This window comes from Idiotropiscis lumnitzeri, chromosome 4 (genome assembly GCF_059441095.1).
Source record: "Idiotropiscis lumnitzeri isolate Australia: NSW breed Sydney's pygmy pipehorse chromosome 4, RoL_Ilum_1.0, whole genome shotgun sequence".
Lineage (NCBI taxonomy): Eukaryota > Metazoa > Chordata > Actinopteri > Syngnathiformes > Syngnathidae > Idiotropiscis > Idiotropiscis lumnitzeri.
Window position 1 is genome coordinate 27,867,497 of NC_142394.1, and position 17,518 is coordinate 27,885,014.

A 17,518-nucleotide genomic window follows, 5' to 3' on the forward strand; every position below is an offset into this window, starting at 1 on the left:
TTTGATGACTCAAATCTGGGTTTTCTTTAAACCATTTTTTGCAACATGAAGCTTCTGCAGGATGCAATGCTCATCTTGAACAGCAGGTGACAGCACAAGCACATCAACCCGATAAGACGCAAGGGGAGCCCATCAAATGCACACCAAGTCACAAGCTACAGTTGCGTCGGTCGCGAGCCAGTCACACCTCTCCTGGTTTTCCTCAACCGGGAATTTCCTGAACTTCCCGAGTGTCCTCTTTTGGAACTTCCTGTTGTCCAGGTGAGTGCGTGAGGTTGCAGTGTTCGAGGTCACGTGGTATGGGGTTGGACACCTGGCACTGAGGGGACGTTTGCCCCTTTGTGACCCTTTCCCAAAAGAAAAAAAAAAACAGACCCTCAAGAGGAAAACTGAAACCACTAAAGTCTGTCACTAAGTGACTAAATGCCCTCAGGTGGTGCAAACGCGCGCACACACACAAACACACACACACCATACTTGTGGGTGTGCAGCTATCTCATCTCCGTTTATGTATTCGTCTATTTTCAAGTAGTGCATCGATAAACTAACAATTTGTACATCTGTCTCTTGTGACTATTGTTGAGCCAGTTGTTCTCAAGTCGTCTTGTGATTCCACAAGCGTCTTATGAGACCAAACACAGAATTCATACTCAGGTTGACCTTGCTTTCTCACACGAGGTCTCGGTCTGCGTGTGCGTGTGTGTGTATTGGGGGGGGGGGGGGGGGGGTCGAGGGTTTCCTCACATGAAATCCTTCATTGTGCTCTTCTATACAGTGACCTCTGACCTGTGCTGAAGCTGTGAATTGTCCTCTTTTTCTTTTTCGTCTTCAACTTTGACTTCACTTTGCCAAACGTGTCATCTCACTCGCACGAAAGAACGCGCACACACACACACACACACACATATACAGCCCTTTGTAATGTGGACCTGGCTGGATGTCTGCATTCTCGAGTCTGCCTCACACACACACGCACACACACTTGTTACTATCTTGTGTGGTGTGTGCATGTGTTAATTGCCTGTGTCGTCCATCTCCGTGCAGATGTCTCTCTCTTTAATTTGCGTAGAAAGCAACAATCAGCCCCATCTGGCCCCGTTTTACTTCCCCCTGAAAAATCACCTCTGTGCCCCGCCTCACTAAATCTCCTCACTAAGCCGCACACACACACGCACACACACACTGAGCCGCCATGCAGAACGGTGTGGGTGTCAGGGGATTGAAAGCCAATCAAAAAGCTATAGAAGAGTGCTTTGCTTTGCTTTGCCGTGCACAGACACAATCGAGGGTCGACGGGTGGGGGGCTATAGACCCCCCCCCCCACCACCACCACCACCAACGCCGCCCACCCCACCCAGCTCTGTGTTTGGGGGCCGCGGGGTCCCATCAGCATGCTAAAAGAAAACTTAGAAACCCGGGACAGGACAGATGGGTCTAGGGAAGCTGCGCACACGCACGCACGCACGCACGCTCATCTGTTAGCGACATTAGCTGCATAGCAACTCGTCACTTACGATTGGCGCACGTCAACATTCATCTTTGACCCGTGACCTCGGCATGGCCTTGGGTTTTGGTCAGCAACGTTTCGGAAATTCGGCCGGAATGTCGATCGGTGATTTCCGAATTCACAATCACAAAGACAAGAGGAGAAAGGAGGAGAACAGAAACCGGAGGAAGGATATTATCGAGAAGCAGAAATTTGGACAAATTGTAGGGAAATTAAATCTGCAAAGGATTAATTTTGTAGTGGATGAATGAAACAACAGAATATATAAAGAGCGTGATAGAATCAAACGCAATCAATTATTTTATATATTTATTATGTAAGAGAATAGATTAGAATGGAGTAAAATAAACGCCAGCCAAATATAATAAGAGCGAACAGTCAAATGTTTGTTGAGGTCGCCCTGACGGTCAGGTGACATCATCACAGCCACGTGACTGTTCGTGTTCAGGTGAAAAAAAAATTTAAAAACTCTTGCCACAATTCCTCGAGTCGCAAGCATGTCAGCGTTAACACGGCAAGCGGACTCCATGATTGATGTTGGACTCTCCAGAGATGCTTTTTGCCTTTTGTCTTTTGCTCTTTTTGTCCCGTGACAGCCCCGAGTGTCCCTCAGACGCCATTGTGACCAGCACAAAGGCCTTCTCCTCTTTTCTGATCTGACCAGCGGCGGATCGTCCTCCGCCGACACGCGTGCTGGCTGGCTCCAACTTGCTAACGTTGAATTCGCAAGAAACCGAAGAATGTAACGGTGACAGCTCGACAGAGTTGAAGCCTCCTTCGCGTTTCGAGGCTTTAAACGTCTGAACTGATGAGAGGTTAAGCCCCAAAAATGACCTTTGACTTTCTGTCGTGACACAAAGGCATGCAAGTACCTTCGGGTCGTGCAAAGACATTTATCCTCAGACTCAAGTGGGATCAGACTTTGCTGGAAATTGACATTTTAAAAAACAAAATGGCTGCCAATTTGTCAAAATTACACTGGCGCAGCAAACGGACTGAGGCCCACACAGATTTTTGCATGGAAACATTTCTTTCCAATTATTTGATAATCCCGTCAATAAAATGTTGCGAGTGCACTGCAACTTGTTTCCCGGGGAGACCACATCCTCGCCAAAATCGATCCGTAAAACAGCCGCTCATCAGCTCAAGCGTCTCATGAAAGCTCAGATGACTCATGGGAGAAAAGAAAAGAGAGGATTAAAAAGAACGACAAAGGATTTTCATTTCCCAATCGGCTGTGTTACGGTCTACTTTTGGAGACTCATCAAGCGATGAGGTACGCGCGAAATGGCAAAATGTTTTCGGGGTACACAAAACAAAAGAGGTTTGGATCATGTTACGTCTTAATTTCGTGCAGGTTATTCTAGATCACAAAAACTAACAAAATAAGTAGAATTAAGGAAAATAAATAAATTGTGTTAATGAATTAAATTAAAAACAAAAAAGATTTTTTTTTTTTTTTAAAAAACGGACTAAAAAAAATTTTACGAAAAACCCAAAAGTCAAAGCCTGGTTCTGTCTGATTTTTTTTTTTTTTTTTTTTTTTATAATATTCCCTTTATTAGTCCCACAATGGGGAAATTCGAGATTCGAACCCAGGCCTCCTGGGGAGACTGGGTCCTGAACGCGGCGCCTTAGACCACTCGGCCATCCTGGCAGCCTTCTGTCTGATTTGTTATTTTGTTTTATTGTTTCCACCTGTTGTCATGCCGGTCCCTCGTGTAAGCCAATCAAGTGCTGGCGTCTCATGCAAGTGCCGCTCATTGTTTCGTGACTTTGTTTGGTTGCTGCGGATCATGTCCCAAAATGTCTGATTGTTGAACTTGGCTTGAACAAATTTTGCTCTGACCGACCAATCGGAAGACGGTAATATGCCGACATCATGACTGACGAATTTGAAATGCAACTGGTGCAAGAAACTCTTCCGCCGCTAACGCAGCTCAAGTTTCATAGGCCGGGACTACTGAAGAACTTGGGTAGCAACATTGACATGGCAACGCGTGCATGCCGACATCTGATTGGACAAAAAAAAAATCCACATAGTTCTAATTTAATCAAAGCATCACAGCCAAAGAAATCATATTCTGTTGGGAAAAAAACAGTCCCGTTTTCATTGGACAAATATTAGAATGGACCTTGCTAAAAGAATCGGACGCTCGAGCTTGGACGGAACCATGGAGCTCGAACCGGGTCGAAGACAACTGTTGGCCGGACAGACAAAACGCTTTCTCACTGTTGTGCTGTGGCGTGACGTGCGCGTGCTGTGCGGCATGTTCGCGGTGAATGCGCCAGAAAAGCTCTGCTCCACTCGCGTGCGCGTGTGTGTGTGGAGTCACGGTGTCAACCCAAATCCTCGCTGATCCCCAGAAGGAGTGTGAGGGCCGGCGAGGCGGGCCTGGGCTACCATAGGGGGTCCATTGAGGGGGGATTACACACGAGACCACTCAAGTCACTCACACGCCATTCAAATGTTGTGCGTGTGCGTGTGTGTGTGTCTTTTGATGATCCGTGTCATCTTTTTCCACCCACGTGACGTGAGGATCTTATTTGGAGTGTGGGTGTTTTATTTGGACCGTGAATGAAAGATTGTTTTTCGAGTCTTGTGTTGCGATGCGACAGCAAGGTGGCGCTGTCCTGATGACGTCACACTTTAACAAGGAGGCAGGGCGGCTCGTTAACTCCTCACTCAAGTGCCTTTCAGCATGTGTTTGTTTCTTTGTAATTGCATGCGCAGGTCTGTGTGGCGTAAGTGCCAGTGTGTGCGCGTGCGCGTTGTGGGAGGGTGTGTGCGTTCGCGCGCGTGCTCAAGGTGAACCAAGGAGGATGCCGGAAGCAGCCACGTGGCCCCGCCCCCTCCATTACAAAGGATGAAAGTGAAAGTGGTGACGGGGACGTCTTGTTCAGGTGTCCGTGGCAACCGGAAGGCTGGCCCCGCCCCCCGTCGCCTTGTTTCAACAGAATCTGCTCACCCAAAAAAGTAAAAATGGGAGAAAAAAAAAGCAAAACAAAGGAAGGACTCGGAAGGCGGCACCGGCAGGCGCCTTGAGTTACAGGTCTGACCTTTGGCCACGCCCCTTTTCTTGCAAACCAAATTACAGACAAATTCAACTCCCTCTACGGATTAATTACGACATTTACATGTATTCTGTGAGGTCTATTCTGTTTACCTCACTTACAACATGACTATATCGACTCAAATTTTATACATTAGCACAAAAAAGTATGCGAACCCTTTGGAATGAGCTGGATTTTTAAAAATAAATAATACCGCCTGAAAGAACACCGTCAAAAAGTCAACACAGACCAGTTTTGTGGTTTCTGCTCTCAAGAGGCATTGGCCGATGTGAAGCGTGTCTTGTGCAAAATCAGTCCACGGACGATCAGCAATTGTTGACTTGTGTGAAGCTGGGAAGGCTCAGCGAAATTTCTTCCAAAGGACGAAGTTCAGCCTCTTTGAAACGTCAAATAAGAAGTGACTGGCCTCCATTTTGTCTTCTTGGAGCAGAAAGTCAAATGAAAAAGAAAGCGGGCCAGTAGAGAAAACGAGAGCGAAAGCTGAGCTTCAGAAGAGGTCGGAGGTGAAAGCAGCGCGACCGCTGCCAGTTGTTAGTTGACCTTTGACCAGACAGGCTGCTCAACATCCTTCAAAGACAAGATCAAAAAAATGACAGCAAGTTATTGAATATGAAAGAGAGGAAATCGGCTTTCCTCGTAGAGCTCCGTCGGCAGCGCCGATGCGACGCCCCGCCCCTTGAGGGATCACATGACCAACGTGTGCTACCTGAACTGTGACCTTTGACCTGAGCAGGGCGCACGCCAGACAAGGTGATGGGAACCGAGTCGCCGAGGGGAGGGGGGTGGCAGGAGGGGTGGGGTCACCAAGACATTCACCTACACGTTCTCTTTGACCTCCGTAACCACGTTTTCTGCCGTTTGTAGCAGTTCAGCTTTTGTTTCCTGATTTGTTTCTCTTACTTTTGAACTTACTTATTTTATCTTAATTGAGTGTGTTGATTCTACCACATACGTTGTTCGCCTTTTTTTGTGAATTATGACTTTTTTTTTCAAGACTACAACTGCCCCCTACCTCCCTCCTCATTTTTCCTACATTTGGGTCCCTACCAGAACCAGCACCACAGAAAAAAATGTCATCAGTGAAAACGAGCAACAATTGCCAAATGGCACCAAATCACAAGCAGCAAACAAAACACCAGAGGTGGACATTCGTCACACGCAGGTGCCGCACACCTGACACGCTGCAAAATAAATATCGATATATTTGCGCCGACGTATGCAAATTATGTTCTTGATGCTGATCGGGCCCATCTGGGTCGGCCTCAAATACTGACCGGGAAGCTCATCCAGCTGAACTGAAAACCACCTTTTAAAAAGCAAATTTGGTCATACATTTGCTTTTGTGCACCTCAACACACACACACACACACACACACGCACAGGTGCAGCAGGAACAGCCACACGAAGCTGCTCTCAGGTCAGTTTGTTTAATGATAAAAATGTGCACCACCTGCTCTTCTGGGCGTGTTTGTGTGTGCTTGTGCACGCACGCGTGTGTGCGTGTGTGTGCGCGTGTGCACGCATGTGTGTCCTGGGCAGGGCCACAAAATCATTTTGTTTTTCCTCACTGGTTTGTGAAACTTGTCGTGATTTTCTGATTCACAAATGTAACTTTTTTTTTATCAGGGTTAAAGATCACGCAAGCAACTTGGCTCGACTGCACGTCCACCATCTTCATCTTCATCTTCATTCAGAAACGTTCACGCCGGTGAGGGAATGTTTCAATCAACATTTCAACACACACACAGACACACGCACACACGCGCACGTGCGCACGAGTGTTGTGTTGTGGCGGCGCGCCGGTCGCCTGTTGAAAGCTGCAGAAAAAGTGGCCTAAAAAGCGGAACGTCGTGAAAAAGCCGTTCAAAGATAAAAGTAAAAAGCGTAACGTAGTGAAAAAGCCATTAAAAGAATATTTTGCCCCCCCCCATACACACACACACACACACACAGCACACAAACAAATGCAAATGAATGTGAGAAGTTTAGAGCGGGACCCCCGTTTGAGAGGGGGTCTGAATGGCCTCTAAAGGAGCCTCTAATTAATCTAAGTACGGCACCAATAGGCCCACTTGGAATTTTGTTCTCCTCTTTATGTGAATGGAGGGTGGGGGTGAGGGAGGGGGGGGGGGGGTCCCCAAAGAAAGAGAAAGAAAAGAGAGAAGGGATCAGGCCTCCACCTTTTTCTATCGGCGGGTCCGCCCCATTCAGAGCGGCCGTGTTTAACAGTCCCCCCCGCCTTCTCCTCGGTACACCCCCCCCCCCCCCCCCCACCACCACCCCCCCCACCTCCCGCCTGACACGCACACTCACACGCGGGCATCCGCCGATCGACATTTTTTTTTTTTTTTTTTTTTTTAAAACGACTCCATTGAAGTTGAGCTCCCAGTCTCAGTCTTCGTCGCGGTCCTGTTCCTGGTTGTGGTCTCGGCAAGGTCAGGTGGACAAAGACGACAGAAGGGGGTGTTTGTGGTGAATCAGTAACGGAGCTAAAGGGCATGCGCCTGTGGGGAGTTGGCCAGCATCTAAAAGGGCTTTGAGAGCAAGCAACCCCCCCCCCCAGACCGCCCCCCCCCCCAATGGGCCCCTTCACAATCACTTGAAAGGAGCTCAGGGTGTCCCCCAAACAAAGTCCAAAGCAGCAAAAGCCTGAAAGAGCTTCTAATAAGCTTTTAACTATTTTACATCGGGGCGCTCTCTGGCTCCCTGCACCCCTGCCTGCTCCGCGGCCGCCTGGCTGCCCCCCAGCGTGACCCCCCCCCCCTACATCACTGTCATTGTGTTCCCCGCCTGATTTATCCTTTCCTTCAAGAAGCGTCGCAAGCAAGCTTTTCAACGTCCTCTCAAAGCAGCACAAGTGCCTCATTATTACGTCCGGACCGGGACCGAAATCCGCCCCCCCCAAGAGATCGTACCCTCGGAACGGGACCGTCCATCCTGCAATGCGGCCTCGAAGTCGGTGTCTTGGACCCCGGGCGGGCCCTCGGTGGTCCGGTCGCCGTGGAAACGCTTTATTGCTGTGGAAATTGCCCGAGTCTTTGAGGAGGTCAGAGTTCGGTGAGGATACGATAGGCGGGGGGCCGGTGGGGGGCGAGGGGTCCTGCTGGAGAGGGGGGGGGGGCGTCACGGCCAGGAGCCCCTCGGCCTCTGGATGACTTTTGTGCCGCTCGTTAAGAATTTCATGCTAATTGTTGAGCGACCGCCGGGCGACAGGGCGAAAGATGACGAGTTCGTGACAACTGTGAGGATGCTGGTTACCGTAGCAACGCATCGACAAACTGGAGCTGGAAATCGAAAGCCGCACGAGGACGATACTCGATGTCGTCAACGATCGTGCAGGCGGGGTCGGCGACCTTTTTTGGGAAGTGGGAGCTACTTCTCAACTAGCGATTCATGACACAGCCTGCGGTACCGACTTCAGTCTTAAGGGCAGCACATGAAATAATTGGGAGCCTTGAGGGGGGGGGGGGGAATTGGGGAGGGTTGTAATTATTACCCTCTAGACCAGGAGTCAGCAATCTTTTTGAAGCTGAGAGCTGCTTCTTTAGTACTAATTAATCCAAAGGCTTTTCAGTTTTATACACACAAAAAATTGCTCTAATTACCTGTAACAATGCTGTTTTTATTTTTTGTTATAATTTTATTCTTATTGTAATTATTTTGATTATTTTCACACAATAATTAGGAAACATGCATATCAGGCAACGTTAACCTCTGGCATTTTTTCCCATTTTTAAATGATCACTTCTACTAGATTCCAAGGAAATCACAATGTCCCATGACTGATGAGCTGTTTTTTTTTTTTTAACAAGCCCACGCGAGTGTCCCTGGGGGCTCCTTGGTGCCCACGCGCACCATGTTGGTGACCCCTGCTCCATATTTTTGGGGGGATTCTATCTTTGTGGTCATCTTCATCCTTGACAATCGTGCCATGCTTTTGCAGTTCAATAAAAAAAAAAAAAAAGCAGCTGAGGATCGCTCGGTGCATTATTTGTTTATTTATTAATTAATTAATTTATTTATTTTTCCACAGTCCGGTTCGACCGCGTCGCCCAGTCTGCAGCGATCCAAGACGAGTTTCTGGATGTTCTTCTGAACGGGCATGCTACTTTTCCTTGATTGAAAGCGTTAAAGTGAAACTTTCGACGCCAGAAAATTCAAGTTGAAAAGGACGACGGACGACACATCGCAACGTCATTCAGGCGGCCGTGTCATGTGACTCCTTCGCTTCCTGTCGGAGAGCAGCCCGCGAAGGCACATCAACAAATTAGTCAGGACTGCGAGGGCCTGCCCCGAGGTGGTTGGTGCGTCGGTTCGGGGGGAGTCGGGAGGGTGGGGGGGGGGGGGGGGCTTACAGGTGCAATCAGTGGCACAAGGTGGACTGTGGGGGTCTCGGGGGAGGAGTCAGAGGTTATCTCGAGGAGCAGGGGGCAGAAAACTTCCATCTGTTTCACTTTTCATGATCCTATCAGACCACTTACACCCCCCCCCTGCATCACCCCCCCCAACCACCCCGACGCCCCACCAAAGGCCTCCATATGAACTTCTACCGTCACTTCCTGCTCAACGTTGGGAAAAGCATTTTGTGAGTGTGTGCGTGTGCATGTGTGTGTGTTCATATTGCATGGTTGCTCTCTTGATTGACACTTTCCTGTCACTTGGTGGGCGGGCCCCCATCAGCCCTGAGGCAGCGCGTGTGTGTGTGTGTGCGTGTAGGCGAGTGTGTGTGACGGAGGAGGCGATAAGAGTGTGTTGTGTGAATTTGTGCGTTGTTGTCTTTCTAAATTTGCGCGTCAGCAGCCTTTTAACTTTTTGTCTACGAAACACAACAAAGACGCCAGCGTAAGCTAACTTTTGACTTGCCACTTTTAGTTTGGGTCACATTGACGAGTTTTTCTGCGGCTGGAGAGGGTGTGTGTGTGTGTGTGTGTGTGTGTGTGTGTGGGCATATCACCACAACACAAGTACACACACACCACTAAAAACGCGTCCTTAAGAGGGCTCAAGCACACACTTCTACCTGTCGACCCGGTGACCTTTGACCCCCGGAGGTTACCCGAGTCAATGAAGACCCTCTGAGTCAGGCTCCGCCCCCTCACGCTTTGAGGGCTTTGTTCAGCTTTCCTTGCCTTTGCTCTTCTTCCTCTTCATCGTAATCTTGTCAGCTCTTTTTTTCTCCTTGCCGACCGCCGGCGCTTCCTACATCGCGTCCACCAATCGCAGCGCAACAAACGGTCCATCGTCATCTATGTATCTGTTCATCAAGTTTGGAAACGTGTCTTACTTGTGTGTTCTCAAAGTATTCTTGACTTATTCCGTTCAACACGCACAGGGTTAGCTTGCTGTGAGTACGTAGCGTGTCGCATCAAGTTTCAGGTGACAAGTGAGCAGATGTTGGCTCCTCCCCCTCAAGACTTGTTGCAAAAAAAAACCGGAAGCTTAGCGGCCAGCTAATTGGTCGTTGCAGTCTAACGAGCGGCTGAAAAGACGTCATCGATCATCAGCGTTGTTGGTCTGGTGACTTCTCGGGAGAAGCGCAAGAACTTGGCTTGGTGATTTTTAACTGTTCCGAATAAATGTATAATGTCTATATTGTTGCCGAGGACATGTTTTTCAAGTTATTCTGGCTGCTTCAAAGCGTAATAATATTTTTGCAAATGAGCTTTGATCTGATTGGTAGTAGCTGATAAGTGGCGTTTTGATGGTTGGGTGCTGGTTCAGAGTTTGCAAAGCGTTGACTTGCAACAAAAGAGAGAATGTGTCACCGATGAGGCTTGCAGAAAAAAAAAAAAAAAATCTGAACCCAGCTTGATGTCATCGTTTTCCTCTATTTGAACAAAAGTGTAACTTTGTTGTGCTATGAGCTGCACATCAAGGATTTCAATGTCACATATTTCCCTTTAAAATAAAAAACTCCAATAATGATGAAAAGCATGAACCTCGTCACAACATGAGGAAACACACACACGCACACACTGACAGACTTTGTTTCTCAACACAAACATGTAATATACAAACGCCCAGTGTGTGCATAACACACAAAAACGAGAGTTGGATTTCATTTTTGTATAAAAGTAAAAACTTTAATGCGCTGAAAAGTGACAGTGAGTAAATAAGATAAAATCTTTGTTTATGTACAAAAAACATTCCAAGAATAAATAAAGCCAAGTCCTCATGAATAATGAATCAGTCTTGAGTGTGAAATTTCACACAACTAATTGGAGAGTTGACCTTTCAACTTCGCGCGCGCGTGCACGACTCCCTCTCTTTCTCTCCCTCTCTGAGAGCGAGAGAGAGAGAGAGCAGCACCTTGCGCTCGCGCCGGGAGGTCCATGCGGGGTGGTGGGTGCGGTGTGGGTCGCTCCATCGGTCAGAAGACCCCCCGCGGGCGGCCAAAGATCGCGTGCTCGTGCGTGTGTTCGAGCGGGCTGCCCGGGCTGTAGACAGGCGACGAGGAGGAAGATGATGGAGACGGCGAGGAGGATGGCGAGTTCGTACAGCAGGAGAACCAGGAGGAGCCGGAACCGGGGACGGAACCGGGCTCGTCACGTGGGAGGGCGCCGCGGTCGGCCATGCGGAGAGTCTCAGCCAGGGCCCAAATGTAGTTGTGCGCCAAGCGGAGCGTCTCGATCTTGGTCAGCTTGGTCTCGTCCGGCAGCGCCGGAAGCACGCGTCGCAACTGGTCTAGGGCGCCGTTGAGGTTGTGCATCCGGTTCCGCTCGCGGTCGTTGGCCTTCAGCCGGCGGCTCTTCCGGACCACGCGCACGGTGGTCTCGCAGCGCGCGCGCCCCCGCCGCCGCTTTTTTTTCTGAGGCGGCGGTGACACGGAGCGCGTGCTGGCGCGGGAGTCGTCGTCGTCGTCGGTCAGCGGGAAAAAATCGAGTACCGCATGCGCGTCCATGTGTGCGGCGGCTTAGCTCAGGTGAGCGAACGCGTGCGTGCGTGCGTGTGCGCGAGGGCTCAGGACGAGCGAGATCGTGCGAGTGTGGCACACGACCGACCTCAGCCCGCCTTTTATAGCGCACGTACACAATGGACCCCCTCGGACCCCCAACCCTTTGCCCCCCCACGGGGGAGGATGAAGAAGATGAATGAAGCCTGCCCCGTGCCGCGGGAGCTGCTCATTTGCATAACCAGCCCGCGGGTACAAGGAGCGTGCCACCAATCACGGCCAACCAATCACAGGTCAGCCACGCGCAACACAACCCCACCCCCCTCCTCCTTCCCCACCCCTGCTCACGTGACGCAAAAAAGTCCGTCACACCAGACACAATCCGCGCGTGCGTGCGCTCGTTGTGTCGTCATTAAGAAATCATGAGACTGTGCGCGTGCGCGTGCAATATATCAAAGGTGAATAGCACCATTGTGTGCGCGCGCCGTACACTTCTTTTCACGCTTTGTATTGCTTTTCTTTCTTTTGCTTGGGCTGCTGCTGCGGCTTTTCTCATTCTAATGCACGCGCAACACACGCGTGCGCGGCACCAAACGGCCTCTTGCGCCTTCTGCGTCTTCTGATTTGGTCGAAAATGTCCCACTTTGGATCGTGTTCATTATTTTTGCTTGTCCAGCATCACTTTATGCAGAACGACATTCTGACAAGTGGACCTAATAGTTTGCTGAGCACAAAATGTCCAAAAAGTGACATTTATTTTTATTTAAAAATATTCTTAAAGTCGTTTTGTTCCTCAGCTTTTGATTCAACAGGAGACTGTGGCCTTATTGTTCAAAGTTTTATTTCTAACATGCATTACAAAGACCCAAAGTGGAAAAACGAAATCTCACAATATAACATATATTATTCATAAAACGAACAATGATGTAGTGGTAACCCCTAAAAGAAGGCCGCCCAAATTTAACTTCTTTCCATCTTAAGCCTTCACTATTGCCAAGTTCTGTTATTCAGCAACAAGTGCAGAACCAGCCCCGTTGTAGTTGAGCACTGGATCTTTTCTATACTGATTTGGAAATTGAAATCGATGAAGATCCTCTTTGCTACATTGGTTGAATAAAAGAACAGACATGCCCATATTTCGTCTGGATTAAAAATTGTTATTTTGTCCTTTATGTGGTCTTTTCTATTTGACCAATGGCACGAGCACATTGTCCTTTTTTGTTTGTTTTGTTTTGTTTAATCTAAGATATTTTAATTTTGTAATTTTAATTTTTTTCCCTAATCATTCTGATTTAATGATACACACTTGAAAGGAGTGATATGATTGGTTTGTGTGTGTGAGAGAGGGAGTGAGCGAGGGAGTAAGTGAGTGCGTGCGTGCGTGCGTTTGTGTGCAGTCCCGGCGTCATGGGCGGGCATTGGGGGTGTCCTCGATTGGAAGCTGTTTGGAGAGGCCAACCCTTTTCTTCCTGATCTATTGCTATTGAATTAAAGCAATCAGTTAGAAAGTTTCCAATTATCAGTGTTTCTACATTATTATTATTATTATTAAAGAGTTACGTCATCATATTCGCCTCTCACGTGAAGCGCAGTGCATTTTGGGTAATTGCCCATGACCTGTTGCGCTGGAGCTCCCGTGCCGCCATTTTCGGATGTGTTGAGGGCTCGTGTGATCTTGTGCATCTCCAAACCACAGTGAGTGTTCTAATCGTGATTTATGATAGCTTACATTTTATTCGTTACGTTTCTGTGACTTAATTAATTTCGTCGCCAATTTGATTGACAGCTCCTTTGCGCATTTCTTTGAAGTTGATCACGTGTCTAATTGCGTGTCTTCAACATGACTCGTGGATGTTAACATGATCTTTACTGCATTATTGGGCAGCCAGAGAGATGAGGACACAAGAATGATGCTTTTTTTTTTTCTTTTTTTTTTTTTAACTTGCAGTGTGCACCACCATTTTGGGACGTCCACAGTTGTAATCGACTACTACCGTTGTTCATTGTTTATTTAACCTGTTATACTATTTATTTGCAGTTTATAGCTATTATTGTTTACAGCTAAGATAATGCAATTTCATGGGAATGAGTGATGTTGTTGCCCGTTTATTATTTAGATATTTAATTATTTGGGTGGTATTAGAAGCTCAACATTTGCACTCATACTGTACCTGCACGTACTGTAACACCTGTGCTTTTACCTGCTTGTGTCTGCAATGGGATAAAAGCTGCGATTAAAAAAAGAAAAAAAACTTTAATGCCCCCGCAATTTCTTTCTGTAGTGGGGTTTGTGCGCGTGCGTGTGCGCGAGCGCGTGTGTGTGTGTTTGGGAGTGTTTACAAGTGGGTGGAGTTTACAAGTGGGCGGCGTTTACGGCGGTCTTGTCTATTTTTTACAACATGTTGACTTCAAAGTGTGGAAGCAGATTGTCAGCGCGCATTTAAATGTACATTTTATAAACGTGCATTTTACGCACTTGCATGTGGGTGGCGCGCACGCACGCACACAACGTCAACGATAAAGTGTGCCCCGTGACATCACGGTCAGCGTCACGAGACGGCGGAGTGCGTCAAAGCGCTGAAGCTCAAACAAGAAAAAAAATATGACGGCCATGTCGTGATGTGTTATTTTGTGATTTGAGCGTTCCTTCGTTCCTGCCTGGTGGACGTGTTCATTTGCTTTGTGTACACTTGATGATACCACCACCCCTCCACAAAAGCCTCACCCCCCCCCTCCCTGAAAGCACCCCCCCCCCCATGAAGAGGAGCGAAAGAAAAGGCAAAAAGAAAACAAGTGAAAGAGAAAAGCGCTGGAGTGAGAGGTCTGTGCAGAGAGCAGCTTGGACGGGATTAAGACACGAGATGTGGAGGACCCCCCCCTCCCCGACCCCCTCAAACATGCAGCTCGCCCCCCCCCAACATCAGAGCACACTCACGCCTGGACGCACGATTGAAACCCTGCCACAAATCGTCTTTGCATCCTCAGATATTCTTTGTGTGGTGCCTGCCAGTTTCTGTTTCAGAGTGCAAAAGTGACAAACGTGGACAATGTCATGATCGTCAGTCTGCGCTCTTACTCCCCCCACCCTCCCCTTCACCGCTTCCTCGTCTGTGTCACCTGCTCCCTGATTATTTCACCGTCACCTGTTTCTCCTCCACAATGAAGCCTTTTCCAGTATTTTCCCTCCGTGTGACTTTTCTCATTCCTACTTCATCGATTCTCCTCAGGTCAGGTTCCAGCTTTGCTTTTTGTCGTCGTCATCATGGAATCCTGCAACTTTGGCCCCTGGATTTTTTTTTTTTTTTTTTTTTTAGATGGACTCTCCCGCGTGATGATAGATCAGCTCATCTCCAGTCTTCGCCCTCTACCGATTCCGACTTACTCAGGACGGACATACGCATAGCTGAAGGTGACCAGGAGTTGGGGCGACTTAAGGCGCCATCTTCGACTCGAGCAGCAACTCACGGGAGTTCCCCGACCATGTCCGACTTTTGCCAGCCAGCCATCTTTCTGTCTTCCCCACCTCGAAGGAGCAACAGCTGGAGAAATAATATACAGACACCCACTCACGCACTACTGAGCGAGTGTTGGACGACTTCGCTTCTCTTGAAAGCTCCGTCTTGAAAATGGCCTCACAAGTGCATCTGCAATTAAATCCACACTTTTCCCTCCTTCGGCCATTGTGGGTTAAAAAAGCAGGAATGTATTTTTCAGATTTTTTAACGGTCGCCCGGTAAGACTGTCAGGTGTGGATTTGTTGATTCCGCATAGCTCCGCCCTCTCACAAGTGAGCATCCAATCACATGACGCGTTCATCACCTTCAAGGCGAGGCTTGCAAGAAGGCTCAGGTAACACTGAATTCTTTAAAAAAAAAATTATGTTCATCAAATGTTTATTTTTGTTCAGTGTGCACAAGACAACAAACGCAGTTGAAGGATTCAAGTTTCTTGTCCTTTTTTGTTTTGAACCAGTCACCGAAAGCTGCAAGCCGTGCACATCCGCGAGGATGAGCTGTGAAACTTTCTTTTAACCTCTCGCACCTCGACCGAGGATGTCGCCGCCATCACGTGACGTCTGTCCACTGACGGCGCCCACTGGTGGCGTTTCCATGGCGCCGCTTGGCGGAGGGCAAGCGCTCGCTGGAGCTAAATTATCAGACGAGCAAACAGCGGGCGACAAGTGAAAAGGAAGCGGCTCCCATAATGCAACAGCAGATTGATGAAGAGGCGGAGGCCGTGCGCGCCCGCACATTCACCGCTGTGATTGACGACGGCCACCATTACATTAAAACCTTCCTGGGCAACAAGGCGACAATGGAGAGGGGCCGCGATAGACGCCGTGATGGACGCCGCCACAACACCGCCAAGGTTTCTCCCAAAGACCTTCAAATGAGGAACGAGCGTAACTTTTTTATTTATTTTTTTGGTTTATGCACGCTGCACTTTTTGTGAGGGCGCTCGGACGCCGAGATGTCACATGACTTGACCACAGTCAGACTCGAGCTGTCAATTTTACTACTCTGTACCAAAAGTCAAGTTAAAAGTTCTGGAATACCTCACTTGGTTTCTGCAAAATAATTGCTTATCTTGAAGCAAAACACTTTTGGACAAATCTCAATCGATCGCTTTACAAGTCCTCCGAGGCCGAGATCTCACATGATCAAAAAAAAAAAAAAACTTTCACTCTTGGTTATTTTGCTTCCTTGCATGTTTCTCGACAGGACGTGAAGATTTTTGCTGGTAAATATTGACCACACTGAATGTTTCACATTGTCAGTCCTGACCCGTTTTGGAGCCGATTAAGAATCATCTTAAAAGATCACCTTAAAATTTGAACCCTAGAAGTCGGAAAAGCCGACGGAGATGCCAACTACTCGGGACCTTTTGCGTACGCGTGAGATGTAGTACCCCTCCTTGCCATTGGGGGCGCCAGTCAACGTGTAGCCTTTGATGGTGACGATGTCCAATAACGGCGTTCTATCTTGAATTTTATTCGTCTTTGTGCTCTTCTGTCCAGCTCGCCGTTATGTCCATAAAATGTGAAAAATTAGCAAAGTTGATTCCGTTTTTGAGGAATAGCTTCAAATTTCACCTTTGGTCCACTTTTGTCACGTCCCGTTCTTTTCCAGTGTACTGATTGGCTAGCTGACAGCCAATCAGAGTAATCGTTTTAACCTGACATGTTGAATCGTCCGAGCACGCTCCGACGACGGTTTAGACTTTCCGACGTTACACCAAACAGACGCCGCGTACCGACTTTCCAACGGCCGACGTAAGAGACAGAAGACCATTTTCTGTACCAGGAAAAAAAGTTTGAACACGCCGCTAGTACTGCAATTGCACACCTCTCCTCAACGCGCTCGTTGATCACTGGCAGCGTTCTCAACTCCCACAATGCACTGCAGCATTCAGGCCCGGGGAACGTCGGTGTGTGCGTGTGTGTTATGGCTGGGAGGGTCTTGGGGGGGCTGTTTTGGAGAGCAATAACTTGAATTGGTGGCAACAAAAGAAGCGGTGAAAAGGAGCCGAGGAGCTGCGAGTCTTGACTTGACAAAGCTGCGAAAACTTTCTTTCAGCCTAATGAAGCTGTTGTCCGAGGGCGGCCATGGGGGGGCGGAGAAACAGGGGGGAGGGAGCCGCGTCGCCGTCCTCGGACGTGATTTGTCATACAATCAGAATCTTTAGGAGACCGCCACACCTCCTCTCCATATGTCTGCTTACTTTGCATCTGAAAGGGGGGGCACGGTGTGTGTGGTGGTGGGGGTGGCTTCTTTTTTTTTTTTTTTTTTTCTTTTTTATGGCTGCACAGTCTCAACTTTGACAAAAGTGACGGAGATGATGACACACGCACCCGATAAAACTGATGACATTGATACATAATAGTGCAATCAAAGTTAAGTTTACTGGGAGTAGCTTTGTAAGCATGGCATCGACAAACCATCAAGATGAAAATTAGGAAGATGATGATTGTAAAAGGTTATGAGTTTGATGAAGATGACCAACAGGAGGTGAAGCTGATGACGACAACAAAAGATGAAGATGGT

At 48.2% G+C, this 17,518-nt stretch overlaps 1 protein-coding gene and 1 long non-coding RNA gene across 2 annotated transcripts; one reads left to right on the forward strand and one right to left on the reverse strand.

Annotated features, from left to right (window-relative positions):
- Positions 1-10,653: 10,653 nt before the first annotated feature.
- Positions 10,654-11,618, reverse strand: neurog1 (neurogenin 1). Its single transcript, XM_088294550.1, has one exon. The coding sequence runs from the start codon at positions 11,481-11,483 to the stop codon at positions 10,953-10,955; it is 531 nt and encodes a 176-aa protein (XP_088150676.1). The 5' UTR covers positions 11,484-11,618; the 3' UTR covers positions 10,654-10,952.
- Positions 11,619-14,599: 2,981 nt separating this feature from the next.
- On the forward strand, positions 14,600-16,033 carry LOC148338973 (uncharacterized). Its single transcript, XR_015842983.1, has 3 exons — positions 14,600-14,701; positions 14,789-15,323; positions 15,447-16,033. It is a non-coding gene; the product is annotated as an uncharacterized LOC148338973 (long non-coding RNA).
- Positions 16,034-17,518: the final 1,485 nt, after the last annotated feature.